This window comes from Choloepus didactylus, chromosome 6 (genome assembly GCF_015220235.1).
Source record: "Choloepus didactylus isolate mChoDid1 chromosome 6, mChoDid1.pri, whole genome shotgun sequence".
Lineage (NCBI taxonomy): Eukaryota > Metazoa > Chordata > Mammalia > Pilosa > Megalonychidae > Choloepus > Choloepus didactylus.
Window position 1 is genome coordinate 154,789,697 of NC_051312.1, and position 19,310 is coordinate 154,809,006.

Sequence of the window (19,310 nt, forward strand, 5' to 3'; positions counted from 1 at the left end):
CTGTTTCTCTGCTTCCATTTCCAGCCCATTGTCTATACCCAGTACGTCCAGTTCCTTTCCTTGCATGCTCTCTCAAGCTATCACCCTCCCCATTCCACCAAAGTCCCTCTTTTTGAGATCACCAGTGACCTCCAGGTTATACATCTCAATTCTAGACCTTATCACCTCTGACCTGTCACCTGTCAAATATTTGGCAGGAACCCAAGCTCTTTTCTTTGAGAACTGGCCTTTGCTTTGCTTCCAGGTGGCAGGGTTTTCTGGCTTTCCTCCAAGCTCAGGGTCAGCTCCTCCTTAGCGTATCCTGCTGGTCACTCCTCGTCTCCCTGACCCCTGACATTGAGGTTCTTCACTTCTCTCCCCTTCCCTGCCCTGGTGGCCTCATGCAGATTCACAGCATCCTTGTGTCAGTGGTGTGTGGATGGATCAGATGTGGAACCCATGGCTCTGGCTGTGACCTCTCCCGGAACTCCAGCCCTATAGGTCCATCTGCCTACTGGGCATCTTTGCTGGGATGCCCAGTCGGCCTCCCAAGTGTAACAGGCTTTACCTTGAACTTCCGGGATTCCCTCCCCAAACCTGCCCCAGTTACTGCCTTCCTCTTATCCATGACCCTCATCTCCATTTTTCCAACTGGGGAACCCAAACTTTGTCGTCTTTCTTTTTCTATGCATTTTTAACTTATTGTGATTTCTGCCATAATTATAGAATTTATCTTACTTTATCATTTTACTTGTTTATGTGGCTGTGAACCCTTGAAAATCAGGTTTTGTCTTTTTCTTTTTTAAGTTTCATTAATTTTTTTCCTAATAACACATATATGATCTAAGATTTCCCCTTTTAACCTTGTTCACATATATAACTCACTGCAGTTAATTACTTTCACAAGTTGTGCTAGCATCACCTCCATCCATTATTGAAACTTTACAATCAACCCAAATAGAATCTCTATAATTTCAGCATTAACTCCCCAACTCAGGCCCTGGTAATCGTTATTCTAGATTCTGACTCTTATGAGTTTGCTTATTCTAATTGTTTCATATCAGTGAGATCATGCAATACTTGTCCATTTGTGCCTGGCTTAATTCACTTAACATGATATCTTCAAGGTTCATCCATGTCGTTGCATGTATCAGAACTTCATTCCTTTTTTTTTTTCTTTATTAGAGAAGTGTGGGCTTTCAGAACAATCATGCATAAAACAGGATTCCCATACACCACCCCAACACCAACACCTTGCATTGATGTGGGACATTTGTTCCAGTTGATGATACCATGTTTTTATAATTGTACTGTAAATTAAAGTCCATGGTTTAACTTAGGATTCAGTTTGTGTAGTGTAGATCCATGGATGTTTTTAAAGTCTTTATTCTATCATATATACAATCTAACATTCCCCCCTTTAATCATATTCAGATATATATTTCAGTGCTGTTAATTACATTCACAATGTTGTGCTACCATCACTTCCATCCATTACCAAACCATTTCCATCATTCCAAATAGGAACCCTGTACGTTTTTGAAAATTCAATTTTATTGATATATTCACATACCATACAGTCATCCATGGTGTATAATCAGTTGTTCACAGAGCCATTATATAGTGGTGTATTCATCACCACAATCAATTTTTGAACATTTTCATTACCATACACAAAAAAGAATAAGAATTAAAGTTAAAGTAAAAAAGAACACCCAAAACATCCTATATCCCTATCCCTCCCTATTATTCATTTACTTTTTGTCCTAATTTTTCTATTCATCTGTCCATATACTGTACAAAAAGGGAGTGGGAGCCACAAAGTTCACAAAGTTTCCACAATCACACAGTCACACAGTGTAAGCTATATAGTTAATACAGTCATCTTCAGTAATCAAGCTACTGGGTTGCAGTTCAACAGTTTCAGGTATTTCCTTCTAGCTATTCCAATATACTAAAAACTAAAAAGGGATATCTATATAATGCATAAGAATAACCTTCAGAGTGACCTCTTGATTCTGTTTGAGATCTCTCAGCCACTGAAACTTTATTTTGTTTCATTTCTCTTCCCCCTTTTGGTCAAGAAGATATTCTCAATCCCATGATGCCAGAGCCCAGCTCATCCCCACGAGTCATATCCCACATTTCCAGGGACATTATACTCCTGGGAGTCATGTCCCACATAGGGGAGAGGGCAGTGAGTTTACCTGCAGAATTGGCTTAGAGAGGCCACATCTGAGCAACAAAAGCAGTTCTCTGGTGACTCTTAGGCACAATTTTAAGTAGTAGTTTAGTCTCTTCTTTGCAGCAACAAACTTCCTAAGGGCAAGTCCCAAGATAGAGGGCTTGGCCTTCTAATTTGGTAGTCCCTATGCTTGTGAGACTATCATCAGTTCCCTATGTGGAGAAATTTAATATTTTCACATTTTCCCCCAGTCCCTCAAAGGGGACTTTGCAAATACATTTTTATTCTCTGCCCAAATTACTCTGGGATGTACTGAGTCACAATAGCCTGTACAAACAACCAGATTTCACTCCCTATTCGACGTTCCATGTAATTGTGTTGTTTGAATAAACTGACCATACAAGTTAAATCATACAGTGTGTTACAAACAATATAGATTTTGCAGTTAATAAATGTGTCTTCCTTTGGTCTCATACAGAAGTTGAAGTTTTAAAAACACTGTTAATATTGTCCTTTACCTTTCAGTCTGATTTATCTTAGTCCTAACCAAAGTCCATTTTGTTCATATTTCTAATTGAAGTCCAATCTCTTTTTTCAGACTCCTTAACATGGTGTAATGCTGACATTCATAGCTGCCAGACTCTGGCTTTGAGTCTCATATGTCATGCAGATATCCAGAGTTCCAGGGACTGGCCAGATGATAACAAAGAGCTCAGCATCTCAGAGTTTAGAAATAGCCATTACAACTCAGGAATAGATGTAACTGCTGTAAGAGCTTACAATCTAGGAACCTTTACAATAAGCCTTCCCCTGATAACCTATGCTCTTAGACTCAGGTCTCAGAGCGTGCACATTATAGTTAGTCCATATTAGTGAGTATTTTTCTTTTCATTTCTGGTTTATTTTACCCAACATACTGTCCTCAGTGTCCATTCACCTAGTTGCATACCTCACAACTTCACTCCTTTTTGTAGAAGCTCAGTATTCCATTGTATGTATACACCATAGTTCGCCATTCCATTCATCAGTTGATGTACCCTTAGGCCGCCTCCATCCACTGGAAGTTGTGAGTACTGACACCATAAACCCCACTGTGCAAAGTCCATTCATGTCCCTCTTTTCACTTATTCCAAGTAAATACCCAATAATAGGGTTGCAGCACCATCTAGCAACCACATGCTTAGCTTCCTGTGGAACCACCACACTGCCCTCCAGATGGGCTGCACCATTCTACTTCCCCACCAATGGTGACTAGGTACATCCCTTTCTCCACATTTTCTCCAGCACTTCTGTCCCTCTGTTTATTTTTTAGATGGTTTTATTCATGCACCATACATTCCATCCTAAGTAAACAGTCAGTGGTTCCGTGTATAATCATGTAGTTATGCATTCATCACCATCACTATAAAAGGACATTTCCATTTCTTCCACGAAGAGAGAGGAAGAGGCAAAAAAAGTAAAAAGACAAAAGAAAAAGGAAGGAAAAAAATGACAACTAAAAAGCAATGAATGAAAAGATAAAATAAAATACAATAAAAATGTCAGACAATAACACCAATGCCAAGGATCCCATAGTCCTCCCTTATATCTCCCTCTTATAGGTATTTAGCTTTGGTATATTGCCTTTATTGCAATTAAAGGAAGCATATTACAATGTTACTGTTAACTATAGACTCTAGTTTGCATTGATTGTATTTTTTCGCCAATACCATCCCATTTTAACACCTTGCAAAGTTGACATTCATTTGTTCTCTCTCATGGGAAAACATTCGTACATTTTATCACAATCATTGACTCCTCTAGGTTTCACTAAGTTACACAATCCCAGTCTTTGTCTTCTGTCTTTCCTTTTGGTGTCCTACATGCTGCTAACCTTCCTCTTTCAACTGTACTCACAGTCATGTTTGTTCAGTGTACTTACATTATTGTGCTACCATCACCCAAAATTGTGTTCCAAACCCCTCTGTCCTGTCCTTTCCTATCTGTCTGTAGTGCTCCCTTTAGTATTTCCAGTAACGCAGGTGTCTTGTTCACACACTCTCTCGTCTGTTTGTCCAAGAATATTGTAAACTCTCCCTCATGTTTGAAAGACAGTTTTGCTAGATATAAATTCTTGGTTGGCAGTTTTTCTCTTTCAGTATCTTAAATATATCACACCACTACACCACTTCCTTCTTGCCTCTGTGGTTTCCATTGAGAAATCCACACATCGTCTTATCAGGCTTCCTTTGTATGTGATGGATCACTTTTCTCTGGCTGCTTTCAGAATCCTCTCTTTATCTTTGACATTTGATAATCTGATTATTAAGTGTGTTGGCATAGGCCTATTCAGATCTATTCTGTTTGGGGTATGCTGTGCTTCTTGGATCTGTAATTTTATGTCTTTCATAAGAGATGGGAAATATTCATTGATTATTTCCTCTATTATTGCTTCTGCCCCTTTTCCCTTCTCTTCTTTCTCTGGAAAATCCATGACATTTATATTCATGAGCTTCATGTTGTTATTCAGTTCCCTGAGATGTTGCTCATATTTTTCCGTCCTTTTCCCTATCTGTTCTTTTGTGTGTAGGATTTCAGATGTCCTGTTCTCCAGTTTGTGAATCTTTTTCTGCCTCTTCAAACTGCTGTTGTACGTCTCCATTGAGTTTTTAATCTCTTGTATTTTACCTTTCATTCCCATAAGTTCTGCCAATGGTTTTTTCAAACTTTCAAGTTCTTCCTTATGTTCACGCAATTTCTTCTTTATATCCTTCATCTCTTTTTGCTGTCTCTTCCCTCAACTCTTTGATTTGATTTTTGAATTGATTTAGGAGTTTTGTTTAATTCTCAGCTGTTTCAATTCCTGTATCTTAGTTGAAGTGCAATTTTTTTCCTTTGAACTTGGCTGTATCTTTGCCATTCCTAGTGTGATCTGTAATTTTCTGTTGTCTAGCCATCTGGTTTCCTTGATTACTCCAATCAGATTTTCCCAGACCAGATGGGCTCAGATCTCAGAAGGAGGCTGTATTCAGTATCAGATTTTCCTGAGGGTGAGTCCTACAAAATTGACAGAGTTTCCTATGAGGCCTCTAGACCCTGTGTTTTTCCTATCCTGCCAAGCAGGTGGCACTTGTCAGCCCGCAGCTCCCCACTGGTGTAAAGAGGTGTGGTCCCTTTAATTCTCATCAGACCCTGTCCTGGCCAGGGGCTGAGGGTGTCAGAAGCCAAGCTTACTTTGTTTCTGGTTTTTGTTTTTTTTTCTCCCCCAGGCCCTGGGGTCTGAATTCTCAAAGGGATGGCAGCCACTGGAGCAGGCTCTGCTCCTCTTTTCTTGGGGAAGATACATTCCTTCTCTGTCTCTCTGACTCTGTTAACTCCACCCTTTCCTGGGTTAGTGCTGACAATTGAAAATGCCTGACGCTTTCTCTAGTGAGCTACTTAGAGTGAGAGAGAAAAAAAGGAAAAAGAGAGAAAGCCCCTTTTCAGTGTCAGTCTCCAGCCCCCTGATTTCACCAGTAAACCAGTGCTGGTACCCGGTTCTCTGGGCCCCTTTTCTTGGGGCACAGCCATATTCCAGTATGCTGAGCTCAGCCATCTCTAAAAGCCTCTGTTTTTATTTATTTATGTATTTTTTTCCCTGTCAGCCCTGCCTCCTCTCCACTGGGAGGAACCCCAGGTTTCCTTCCTGCTTTGTCTGGGATTATCTGTGCTTGCAGCTTGTATTCAGTAGTCCACATTTGTTAATTAAAACTGCAGTTGGAGCTTGGTTGAGCCACTTTCCCTGTAACCTGTTTCTGTTTTCCACATGGAAGTGTTTCAGCTCAGCCTGCCATGCCTGTGGTGGGTGGTGGTGGGAGTTCTGGCTCCACAGTTTGGGAGCTTTACTTACAATTCTGTGCTGCTATCTCAGCCGTTCCACCTGTTGCAGGCTGGTGTACAATGTGTGAGCAGTCATGGATGTCCCCTAACAGTTGTTTCAGATTATTTACTAGTTGTTCCTGGTTATTTACTAGTTGCTCTAGAGGACTAACTAAATTCCACACCTCTCTATGCTGCCATCTTGCCCTGCCTGGAACCCTGTACATTTTAAGCCTTAATTTCTCATTCCCTATCCCCACCCCATCCTCTGGTAACTTATATTCTAGGTTCTGACTCTTTGAGTTTGCTTATTCTAATTGCTTCAAATCAGTGAGATCAAACAATATTTGTCCTTTTGTGTCTAGCTTATTTCACTCAACATGATGTCTTCCATGTTATTGCATGTGTCAGGACTTCATTCCTTTTTATGGATGAATAATATTCCATTGTATATATATACCACATCTGTTGATGGACACTTGAGTTGCTTCCATCTTTTGGCAATTTTTAATAATGCCACTATGAACATTGGTATACAAATACCTGTTTGAGTCCTGCTTTTAGTTTTACAGGGCATATACTTAGAAGTGAGGTTGCCAGGTCATATAGTAATTCTATACTTAACTTTCTGAGGAACTACTGCCCAACTGTCTTCCACAGCAGTGGCACCATTTTACATTCTCACCAACGATGAATAATTGTTCCTGTTTTCTCCACCTCTTTTCCAACCCTTGTCATTTTCTGTTTTCTTTTTTTAAATAGTGGCCATTCTAGTGGTGTGAAATGGCATCTTTTCCAGTTTGCTAATGCTGCCTTATGCAAAACACCAGAAATGGATAGGCTTTTATAAAGGGAGTTTATTTGGTTACAGAGTTATAGTCTGAAGGCCATAAAGTTTCCAAGCTAAGGCATCAACAATAGGGTACCTTCACTGAAGGATGGCCAGTGGCATCCAGAAAACGTGTTAGCTGGGAAGGCACGTGGCTGGTGTCTGCTTGCTCCCAGGTTGCGTTTCAAAATGGCGTTCTCCAAAATGACAGCGTCAGCTTTCAACAGCCATCTTCAAAATGTCTCTCTAAGCTGCAGCACTGAGCCCCTTCTGTTTGTGAGCTTTTATAGGGCTCCAGTAAACTAATCAAGACCCACGCTGAATGGGTGGGGCTGCACCTCCGTGGAAATAATCTAATCAAAGGTATTAACCACAGTTGGGTGGGTCACATCTCCATGGAAACAGGCTAATCCAAAGATTCCAACCTAATCAACACTAATACATCATCCCCCACAAGACTGCATTAAAGAACATGGCGTTTTGGGGGACATAATACATCCATACCAGCACAGCATCTCACTGTGGTTTTAGTTTGCATTTCCCTAATAGCTCATCATGTTGAACACCTTTTCATGTGCTTTTTGACCATTAGTATATCTTCTTTGAAGAAATGTCGATTCATGTCTTTTGACCATTTTTAAAATGAGTTGTCTTTTTATTCTGAGTTTTGGAGTTTTCTATATATTCTGTATATTAAACCCTTATCGGATATATGGTTTCCAAATATTTTCTCCCGTTGAGTAGGTTGTCTTTTCACTTTCATGATGAGGTCCCATTTATCTATTTTTTCTTTTGTTGCTTGTGCTTTGCATGTAAAATCTAAGAAACGATTGCCTAGAACAAGATCCTGAAAATGTTTCCCTGTGTTTTCTTCTAGGAGTTTTAATATTTAGGTCTTTGTTTCATTTTGGGTTAATTTTTGTATATGGGATAAGATAGGGCTCCTTCTTCATTCTTTTGCATATGGATATCTAGTTCTCCCAGCACAATTTGTGGAAGAGACTGTTCTTTCCTAATTGAGTGGATTGGGCAGCCTTGTCAGAAGTCAGTTGGCTGTAGATATGAGGGTCTTTTTCTGAACTCTCAATTTGATTCCATTGATCAATATGTCTATCTTGATGCCAGTACCATGCTATTTTAACCACTGTTGCTTTATAATATGCTGTAAAGTCAGAAAGTGTGAGTCCTCTTGACTTTATTCTTCTTTTTTCAAGATGATTTTGGCTATCTGGGGCCCTTTACCATTCTAAATAAATTTGATGATTGATTTTTCCATTTCTGAAATTTGGCTGTTGGAATTTTGATTGGGATCGCAATTGAATCTGTAAATCATTTTGTGTAGAACTGACATCTTAACAATATTTAGGCTTCCAATCCATGAGCATGGAATGTTCTTGCATTTATTTAGACCTACTTTGATTTCTTTTAGCAAAGTTTTGTAGTTTTCCATGTGGAAGTCTTTACATCCTTGCTTAAAATTTTTCCTAGATATTTTATTCTTCTGGTTGCTATTGTAAATGGATTTTTTTTCTTAATTTCCTTCTCAGTAAGCACTGCTGAATTTTGTGTGTTGATCTTGTACCCCAAAACTTTTCTGTATTTGTTTATTAGCTCTAGTAGTTTTGTTGTAGATTTGTCAGGGCTTTGTACGTATAGCAACATATCGTGATGTGCAATGTTTTACTTCTTTTTCAATTTGTATGCCTTTTATTTCTTTTTCTTGCCTAATTGCTCTGGTTAGAACTTCCAGTACAATACTGAGTAACAGTGGTGACAGCAGGCATCCTTGTCTTGTTCCAGATCTTAGAGGGAAAACTCTCAGTCTGTCGTCATTGAGTATGATGTTAGCTGTGGGTTTTTCATAAATGCCCTTTGTCATGTTGAGGAAGTTTCCTTCTATTCCTATTTTTCTGAGTTTTTGTTTTTTTTTTATCAAGAAAGTATGTTTAATTTTGTCAGATGCCTTTTCTGTATCAATTGAGATGATCATGTGTTTTTTTTCCCCTTCGATTTAATGTGGTGTATTACATTAATTGATTTTCTTATTTTGACCACCCTTGCATACATGGGACGAATCCCATTTTATCCTGGTATGTAATTCTTTTAATGTGTTGTACAATTCGATTTGCTAGTGTTTTTTTGAGGATTTTTGCATCCATGTTCATAAGACAAATTGGTTTGCATCCATGTTCATAAGACAAATTTCTTTACAGTGTTAATTCTTCTTGGAATGTTTGGTAGAATTTGCATGTGAAACCTTTTTTTTGTTGGGAGGTTTTTGATGACTGATTTAATCTCTTATTTGTAATCAATATGTTGAGTTCTTCTATTTCTTCTTGAGTCAGTTTAGGTTGTTCGTGTGCTTCTAGGAATCTGTCCATTTCATATAGGATTTACAATTTGTTGGCATACATACAGTTGTTCATAGTATCCTTTTATAATCCTTTTTATTTCTGTGTGTTGAATAGTAACGCCACCCTCTTATTTCTGATTTTATTTATTAGTATGCTCTGTTTTTTCTTTGTTGGTCTAGCTAAAGGTTTCTCATTTTTATTGATCTTTACAAAGAACCAACTTTTGGGTTTGTTAATGCTCTTTATATGTTTTTATTATAATCAATGTCATTTATTTCTACTGCAATTTTTGTGATTTATTTTCTTCTGCTTGCTTTCTGATCAATTTGTTGTTTTTTCTCTAGTTCCTCCAGGAGTGCAGTTAGGTCTTTGGTTTTAGCACTTTCTTCTTTTTTCTGGTAAGCATTTAGGGCTATAAATTTCACTCTCAGCACTGCCTTCACCGCATCCCATAAGTTTTGATATTTTGTGTTCTTGTTTCCATTCATCTTGAGATACTTACTGATTTTCCTTGCAATTTCTTCTTTTATCCACTGATTATTCAAGACTGTATTATTTATCTTCCATATATTTGTGGATCTTCCAGTTCTCTGCCTGTTGTTGATTTCCAGCTTCATTCCATTGTGTTCAGAGAAGATGTTTTGTATAATTTCAATCTTTATAAATTTATTGAGCCTTGTTTTGTGACCCAGCATTTGCTCTATTCTGGAGAATGATCTATGTGCACTTGAGAAGAATGTATATCCTGCTGTTTTGGGGTGCAATGTTCTATATATGTCTGTTAGGTCTAGTTCATTTATCATTTTATGCAAGTTCTATGTTTCATTATTGCTCTTCAATCTAGAGGTTCTATCTATTGATTAGAGTGGTGTATTGAAGTCTTCAATTATTATTGTAGAGACGGCTGTTGCGCCCTTCATTGTTGCCAGTGTTTGCCTCAGGAACTTTGTGGCATCATTGTTAGGTGAATAAATATTTGATTATTATTTTTTCTTGGTGGGTTCTTCCTTTTATTCATATATGTTGTCCTTCTTTGGCTCTTCTAAGAGCTTTTGACTTAAAGACTATTTTGTCTGATATTCATATAGCTACCCGAGTTCTCTTTTGATTACTGTTTGCCTGGAATGTCTTTTTCCAACCTTTCACTTTCAACCTATTTGTGTCTTTGGGTCGATGGTGAGTTTCTTGTAAACAACATATATATGGACTCCTTTTAAATCCATTCTGCCAATCTATCTTTTGATTGGGGAGTTTATTCCATTAAAATTCAGTGTTAATTTACTGTAAAGGCCATACTTAGTTCAGCTGTTTTGTCCTTTGGTTTTTATATATCATATCTTTTTCTTGTCTGGTCAGAACTTCCAGTACAATGTTGAATAACAGTGGAGACAGTGGACATATTTGTCTTGTTCCATACCTTAGGGTGAAAACTTTCAGTCTTTCACCACTGAGTATAATGTTAGCTGTGAGTTTTCATATATGCCCTTTGTCATGTTGAGGAAGTTTCCTTCTATTCCTATTTTTCTGAGTGTTTTTTTAAATTTTTTATCTTTATATTTTTTTCCTTTATTGCAAACTCCTTTTCTGTATAGTTGATCTTCTGTGATGTATCTGACTAATCCTTTTCTCATTTCTGTTTCTGCATATTTTTAAAATACTTTCTTTGTGATTACCCTGGGATTTGTATTATACAACCTACAACTGTAAGCTACTAATTTGAAAAGATACCAACTCACCTTCAATAGCTTACACATTTTCTGCTCCTTATTCCTGCCTTTCGCCTCTTTATGTTGTGTTGTCCCACTTTATCTCTTTATATTTTTCATGTCCATTATCAGGAAATATGCCTTTTTCTTGTTCAATTGTATTCCGACTCTTACAGGAATTAAAGAATAGAGTTGTATGTCGAGGATACCATACCTATTGCGTTTTGCATTTACCCTTTTAGTTACCTTTACTGAAGATCTTCATTTCTTTACCCTACTCCAAGCCACTCGCCCTCCTGTCTTTTCCTTTCATCCTGAAGATCTCCCTTTAGTAATTCTTGTAGGGCAGGTCTTTTGGTGATGAATCATCTCAGTTCCTCTAAGTTTCTGTTTATCTCTGAGTGTTTTAAACTCTCCCTCATTTTTGATGTACAGTTTTGCTGGAGAAAGAATTTTTATCTGGCACTTTTTTCTTTCAGCACCTTAAATATATCGTCTCACTGCCTTCTTGCTTCCATGGTTTCTGGTGAAAACCTGGCACTTAATCTTACTGCATGTTCTTCATATGTGATGAATCGCGTTTCTCTTGCTGGTTTTGGGGTTCTCTTTTTATCTTTGGCATTTGACATTCTGATTAGTATGTGTCTCAGAGTAGGTCTATTAGGGTTTACTGTGTTTGGAGTACATCATGCTCCTTCAAAATGTATATTTATGTCTTTCATAAGAATTGGGAAATTTTTGGCCATTATTTCCTCAAATATTCTCTTTTCCTTTATCTTCTACTTCTAACCATGATACATATGTTTGTTGCTTCATTCTGTCACTCAAATCCCTGAGACACTGCTCAGTTTTTCCTATTCTTTTCTCTATCTGTTCTTCTGACTATATGATTTCGATTGTCCTGTTTTCTGGTCCACTGATTCTTCTGCCTTCTCAAATCTGCTGTTGTATGCCTCTAGTGTATTTTTCATCTCCAGTATTGTGCCTTTCATCTGTATAATTTCTGCTATGTTTCTTTTTAAACTTACTAATTCTTCGTTTTGCTCATTAGTATCTTCTTAAAATCCTTTAACTGTATATCCACTATTAGTTTATTTCTATCCTTATTTTGTCATCTCCTTAAATTGATTTAGGAGATTTGTTTGAACTTCTTTGGTTAGCTGTTCCAAATTCTGCATCTCCTCTGAAGTTTTAATTTGTTCCTTTGACTGAGCCATATCTTTCTGTTTCTTAGCATGGCTTGTGAATTTTTGCTGGTGTCTGGGAATCTGATTATTTTGATGTGTTAACACTGAAGGTCAATTTCTCACTTTTGTTTTGGGTTTTATTGTAGAGTGGCTTTGTATTAAGGCTCTTGTTTGCTGCTTGGTCCAGCTTATTCTGGACCTTTAGAGCAGCCCATGTTTAACTGTTCTGACTTTCTCAGCTCCTCTGCTTGTGATTCTTGGGCTGCATATGTGGTACAGTTTTCAAGATTGCTCTTTTTGTGTGCAATTGTTTCACCTCCAGGAGAAAGCTTCCTTTCCTCTGTTCCTTTTCTGGGAATCTTGATCTGTTCTGTTTTTGTGCAGTCTTTTCTTCCCAGCTTCTCTGATTTGTTTAAATTCTCTTCCTCACTGAGTGCCCCCCTTTCATTATGCTTTTCAGTTCTGGGACCCGTCCTGCCTCAGAAGTTCTGTCCACTCCTCCCCCACTTTTATTTCTGGGAGACTTTTCTGCCCTGGTTACTTCCCTGTTAGGGGATCCCACCCTGGGGAACCAGCTGGGGTAAATCCAGAAAGTTCCTTTCCTTGTTTGGGTGGTCCCGCAGTCAGACCCTGAGCTGAGCTGTGCACCTTTGGGCAACAGTTCTGCTGTGGTCTCTTCTTATTCTAGGGGCCCTTTTGTATGCAGCTCCTCAGCCATTTGTGCTCTGCCCTGGGTCTCTGCAGACTCGGGTCCCTGTGCCTGGATGTGTGTGGGGTTCTGACTTGCTGCTGGGAGTGGCTCTATGGTTTGAACCTGTGATGGGAGGGACCCAGCCTTGCTGCCTCTGTGCAACTCCCAAGCTGGGTGGGACTGAGTGAGGGGGAGGGTCCAGGACATAAATTTTTTATCTGTTTTTCTTTTTCTTTGATGCAGCATTTGTGGAGTCCTTCTCCAGTCTCTAGCCTCCTCTGGAGTTCCATGCAAGTGGATTTCTCCTTTCATTAGTTGTATCTGAGGGGAGCCTTTTTCAGGAGCTATCTTGCATCACCATGTTGATGATGTCATACTGTCATCATTCTCAGCCCCTCTTTCTCCAGCACCCGGCACACCGTCCCTCAGGAGACCCTGTGGGCTTTATTTTCAGAATATCTGTGAACCCAGACAGGTTTCGCTGTCCCAGCTCTCGCCACCATTTCTCACCTGTGTTATTGTAAGAGCATTTTATCCGCCCTCCCTTGTTTTCACTGTTGCCTTCTCTACAGCTTTTTCTCAGTGGAGCAGCTTGTGTGTCTTTAGAAATGTAATTCGGATCATCCGGCTCCTCTGTTAAACCCCTCTGGGGGCACCTGGGTCACTCAGCCTGCGAGCCCTAGTTCTGGGAGTGCCCCCTGTGCCTCCCACTCCCACCTCCTTGCCGCCCCTTGGACACACGGACCCCCTCTGCCTCAGTGACCTTGCCAGGAAGGCGCTTCTGCCAGCTGCTGCCTGGCTTGGCCCTCCCTTCCCCTCCTGCTCCTCCACTCCTTCTTCCCTGCTCTAGCATTCTCCAGAGTCTCACTGCCTTTTGCCATGTCCTGTGCCTCTGTGTGCTGCAGAAGTGCGCTCTGCGAGGGCTTCCTCTGGGTTGTCCCTGCCTGGAAGAGCTGCACCTCTCACTGGCTTAGGTTGCTTTTGTGTGTGCCCCGGCTACATGGAACTACGGTAGCCACCTCCCTGCAGTGGCTTCTGGTTGAGGAGCAGGAGGAGGGGCTGGAATTCCAGGTCACTCTGGGGTGCTGTCTCCCACGGCTGGTTCCCTGGCTCTGGGTCCCCTGAGCGCTTCACGTCTCAGACCACATCGGGATGTGGGGTCTCCTCCCTGGTGCATGGATTGTGTAGAATTAAATAGTTAATGGAAGGAATACATTCCTGTGGTCTCAGCAAACAATAACAGAAAAATACTTAAAAAAAATAGAGCGTTGCCCTGCCTCCTGGTCCCACATGCCAGAAATGGCCATTTTGAACTCTTTCAGCTTTTTCTTTTGATATTTTCCTTCACATTTCTAAATCGTAAGCACATAGTGGTGTGTATCTATCAATTCCTAACTCTGTCCTTCTTGCTACCCCTTCACTCTCGCCACCCTCATCACCCCCTTCCTTTCAGGACAGCCTCTTCACGATTTTGACTGAAATTGGCAGTCAGTGCCTGCGTAATGATTTGTAAATATTGTTCACTGCCGGGCCGAGGGCTGTGTCAGGATTATGCTCTGCACAATATTTGTGAATCCTGGAGTTCCTGACTGACTCACTTTTCCATGTGCTTTGTTTCAATGAATGATCACATTTCTTTTTCGTTCCTTTTCAGTTGTTCTCTTTTCTGCCCCTCTTCTCTGTTTTCTCTTATAAATGCTCTACCAAAGATCTGCTGGTGTTTTCCAAATGCCCGTCAATATCAGAGGGCTTGTCTCTGCTCTCCAAGGGCTCTTGGGTGTCTGACCTGCCCTTATCCTGAGACTGGCCACCAGGTCTGCTGTGGAAGCCCCTGGTGTCTGGAATTTCGGAGCTCTCGTTCCATTATTTTCTGGCATGCTCTGTTGCTGCTGAAATATAGTGACATTCTGATTCCTGAGCCTTTCAAATGTCCTGCTTTATTTTTTCTCTCTCCTGTTTCTAGAAGATTTTAGAACTTCTGCTACCCTTGCCATTCTGATGTGAGGCTTTTTCATTTTCACTGCACTTCTGTGGATCCGTTTGACACTGAAAAGTCGTGTCCACCTGTGGTGGAAATTCTGTCACTGGCTTTCTCTGTAGCTCCTCCCCTCTTTTTCTCTGATTTTTGGTCAATCCTGTTTGCCTACTGGACTCTCATATGGATTGGTCTTTTCTATTTTCTGCCTCTTTGCCCTTTAGTTCTGCTTTCTGGGTGGTTTCCTCAACTTTATCTTCCAATCCTTCTGTCATTTCTTGGATCATAGAGCATACCATAAATCTTGAATTCATTTCTTTTCTCATAGCACATTTTAATGCATATGATCTTTTTGTATCTCTCTCAGAATATATATTTTTTAACATTTTATATGTTCCTTTTACTGGTTATTTTTGCTCCATTCTCCATCTTCCCTGTGAGGGGATTTTCTCAATTATGTGACTCTTAATGGAGCAGTTGTGTCTAAGAAAGGGACACTGAGAAGCTACCTGGGAGCTTTGTGTGTGAGGAGATGGCATGTTGTGCTTTGGGCAGCGACTGGCTGTGGTGGGCTGTTTCAGTGAGGGACCCCACATGCTAGTATTTGGAGATATCATCCTTAGGGCTGTTGTGCTTCCCCCGAGATGGGCCCCTTGGTCTCTTGCTGCAGGTGCTCTGCGAGCAGGCAGCAGGGATGGGCAGGAACCCCACTGTTCAGAATGCCCCGACTCCCCTTTTCTAGTCCTTCTTCCTATGACTCATTCCCACACTCTGCCGTGCCTGGTGTCACCCTCGGGGGGATGTGGCAGGGTGGGGCAGAGGCTTGGCCTGGTCACCCGGCCACTTCCTGTCCTCTCTGGTGGGGGCCACATAGGGGGCGAGGCTTGAGCAAAGGCAGGGAGTTGGCTGCAACTTCCTCCACTCTCCTGGGCCATTTCCCACCCTCCACCATTCCTCCATCTGCCGAGAATCTCTCGAAATCTCATCTCTGCTAGGTGTCCCCTCACCCGTTCTCGTTCCCTGTGACCTTGTACCTTTGCCTTCTTTTCTTTTAACGGGGTGTCAGGCAGGTTTGGAGAAAGATGCATGTTTTCACTTGGCTGTGGGACCCTGTTGACTTTTGAGGATCTGCTTGATTAGTTTCAGCTGGGCCTCTGTCTTTGAGAAGTTTCCCACTGTAGGTGTGAAGACGGTGACTGAGTGCAGACTCGTAGCCATTGGTGTGCGGCTCCTTCACCTTGTGAAGGTGGGTTGGGGGGCTGTGCAGCCACAGGACAGTGGGCTCGTTGTCACATGGGCACATGGGCCTGGGGTGGCACCCCTGCTCCACTGCTTACTGGGTGTGCTTACAACCTGCCTGAGCTTCAGCTATTGCTTGTTTCCAATCCCTGATAATCACTTCTCCACATGACGCCTATAGGAGCATCTGGGTAGCCAGACCGGCTCCATCTGTCTTCCAACATCCCTGGGCCCACTGGCGCTCAGGCCAAGGCTGGGGCCTGTGACACTGACTGTCAAGACAGAGAGCAATCAGGCCAGGAATTAGTAGTCAAATCTCAAGCTGGCGTAGACCAAGAAGTCCATGGCATCAAGTTTTGTGAATGTGTTCAGTCTGCAAAAGAACAACAAACAGAAATGCACACTCATGTTGCGAAAACGACAGTGAATTGAGAGTTTCCGGGAGTGACCACCCTGTGCAGTCTGTGCTGGGCGTTGGGGTCTCCAAACGGCATGTGCTAAATCTGCCGATGTCGAGTTGTCGCATCCAGTTGGAGATGGGGGCAAGGTCAGGGTCAGTTTGTTCCTCGTGCCGGTGGATAGAGAAGGGTCTGGGGTAATTCAGATTCTTCCTGGCTGTGAGACAACATTTTCTTTCTCCTTCCCCCTTCCCTCTCCAGTGCTGGCTACCATCAACTTACAGTCGCAACAGGAGCTACAGTTACTGACCAGTTTTCTCCTGCATGCCCAGGTGAGTCTAGCCCTGCTCAACATGAGGGCAGCAGTTCCTACCACATGAAACTGAGCCTCTTTGTCAGGAGGCTGCAGTTCTTTGGAATGCCCTCAGCCATGCTCGGGGCCCCAGAAAAACTGGAGGGAGGGACTTCTGGGTCCTGCAGCCTTTTAGCTTGCAGCTGCCCTGTGGTACTCAGCTCCCTTCCCATCGCCTGTGCCCATGTGCCGGACCCCTGGCAAGGGAAGCTGCTCAGAAGTGCTTTGAGGGGTTGCTGTGCAGGCTGACTCTGCACCTCTGAAACTCCAGGGACAACCCACTCACAAAGGCCTCTGAGTAGACTTGTGGACTCAGCTAACCCAGGTGGCTCTGTTCCGTCCCCAGGGACTGCGGGGAGAAACACCTCCAGCCCTGCACGTGTCTGACTTTGACTTGTAAGGCCACTCAGGTGTAAGAAAGATGACTCTCCTCAGTGAGACAGGAGAGGCTGTGTCATCTGGATGCATGGCAGCATCTTCCAGACAGATGGGAATTCACAGCTAAATCTTTTGGGGGTTGGTTTCCTTTCTTCCACATCCATGTCTCTCTCCTGCGGAGATGGATGTGGTCTGGGCCAAGGCATCTGCAGCCCCCAGAGCCCGTCCAGGGGCTGTCATCCTCCTGTCTTCCTGGCAGGGGTGGGGGGTGGGAGTGGTGAACGTCCACACCACCACCGCCAGCCCCAGAGGGGCCCTGCTGGAATGTCTGCACCGTTTTTAGAGCAGAGTTCATGCCGCGAGACACATCCATGTGGAATCTCTGTGGCAGTGCACAGGAGGGGAGGGGGAGGGAACAGAAAGGGCTGCAGGAGCTGTCAGAGAAGGCTTAAGGGAGGAGGCGGTGGCCGGGAGGGGTGCCCAGGCCAGGCTGGCTTCTCTTAGGCAGGTCTTGGACTCGTAACTCCTGCCCCCCTCCCCGTGCTGTCCTTCCCCTCTAACATTCACCGGGTGCTTACTCTGTTCTGGAACCAGACAAGGTCCTGTTATACTGCAGCGGCGAAGACGATGGGGTTTCTGCCCTCAGGGGTTTATAATCTACTTGGATAGAGAAATGTGAAGTAAACAAGTGCACGAGTAGCTAAGCAGAATTGTGCACAGTGCTGTCACAGAGACCCATGGGGTGCAGTGAGCCCCCCACCCACTCACTCTGCCTCTCCCCTGGGGGTCCTTGGGCCATTTGCTTAACATCTCTGCTCCTCTCTACTCAGCAAGGGTGTGTGTGTGGGAGGGGGTGGGGGGGTGGGGGGGGATAGTCCCTGTGCATGGGTCTCTGTGAGGATTTAATGAGGTCATATTTGGGAAGCACTGAAGACAGTAGCTGAGGTGAGACAGCGCTTCATGTCATCTCCTTCGCTTATATTTTGGAGAAGCAGAAGCAGCCCCTCCTGTGCCACTCCACGTCCCGCCGCCTGTTGACAGAGCGGCGCTGCTACAATGCCTTTCCTGTCCTCAGCACAAAGCTTTCTGGGGCACACCAGACAGTTTTCTGGGAAGGAGTCTTGGACGCCTGCTTATTTATGCAAGGGCTCCCTAGAATGGACGATGCTCTAGGCACCATCTTTGCTCAGCTTTCGAGTAGCCAGAACGCCTCCCTCATCTGTGACGACGTGATGTGATGTGGATATTAGTATATTTGAGCACTCCCTGTGTGCCAGGCTCTGTGTGCTAGGTGCCTTGTATGCCTTATCTCATTTAATCCTCCCTGTAGGCACATGGGCTATGCCAGATTATCACTGTTTCACAGTTAGAGTGGCTGAAGGAACTGCGCTTGCCCAGTAAGTGGTGGCCGAGGGAGGACAGCACGTCTGGCTGATCCCTGACTTCCACTCTTAATTGTGGAGTGCAGTGACCTGGGCCCTGGGGGGCACCCCTACCCTTGGCCCCGGCATCTCCGGCCCTGGAATCTGCTCCTGGCACTGGAGACTACAGAGAGTGGGGCTGAGACTCTAATTCCCCCTTTTAGTGACTTTTAAGGAGTACAGCCTGTCCCCTTCATGGAGTGTAAACAGCTTGTTCAGAGAACCAAACCACCTGTTTTCTTAAAAGATTACTGTAACTTCTCCGGCATTTATGGAGGTGAGGCTGATACCACCAACTAAGTAGACTGTACATCTGCCCTGTCATGCTGGATCTGTTCACTTGGACTTTGTTGTGTGGCCCTCTAAATATAAGGCCCTCAGTAACAGAAGGTGCTTGCTAAATTGTCACCGAGTCAGGGAGTCAGGGCATTTGTCACAGTTCCTGAAGTTCTGGAGGATTCATTGGTCCTTGCACCTCTCCACCAGGAGCTTCTTGGAGACAGGGAAGAGTCAGATGTGGTCTTGGTGATGATTTTGGCCACCTTGGCACAGTCAGGTCCCAAAGTAGGTCAGTATTTGGAAATTCTTTAAGATATATTGAATGCCCTGGCCATGGCATGAAGCCGGGCATCCTGGCTGCAGAGCCTGTGCTCTGAACGGCTGTGCTGTAAGGTACTGTCTTCTGGCCTGGTTTTGCACAACTGAATTCACCTAAGCTGGACCTGTAAGAGGGACCCGCCATGTTTGCAGCCCTCTGGCTTTCCTGGCTAAGGGGAGGT

General features: G+C 42.9%; 1 protein-coding gene across 1 annotated transcript in view; it reads left to right on the forward strand.

The window, feature by feature from the left end:
- LOC119538818 (beta-galactosidase-1-like protein 2) overlaps window positions 1-19,310 on the forward strand; it is a 53,390-nt gene that overhangs the window by 24,623 nt on the left and 9,457 nt on the right. Inside the window, exon 8 of the mRNA XM_037842012.1 lies at window positions 16,642-16,712. Coding sequence (XP_037697940.1) covers window positions 16,642-16,712 — 71 coding nt within the window. The remainder of the gene's footprint in view (window positions 1-16,641; window positions 16,713-19,310) is intronic.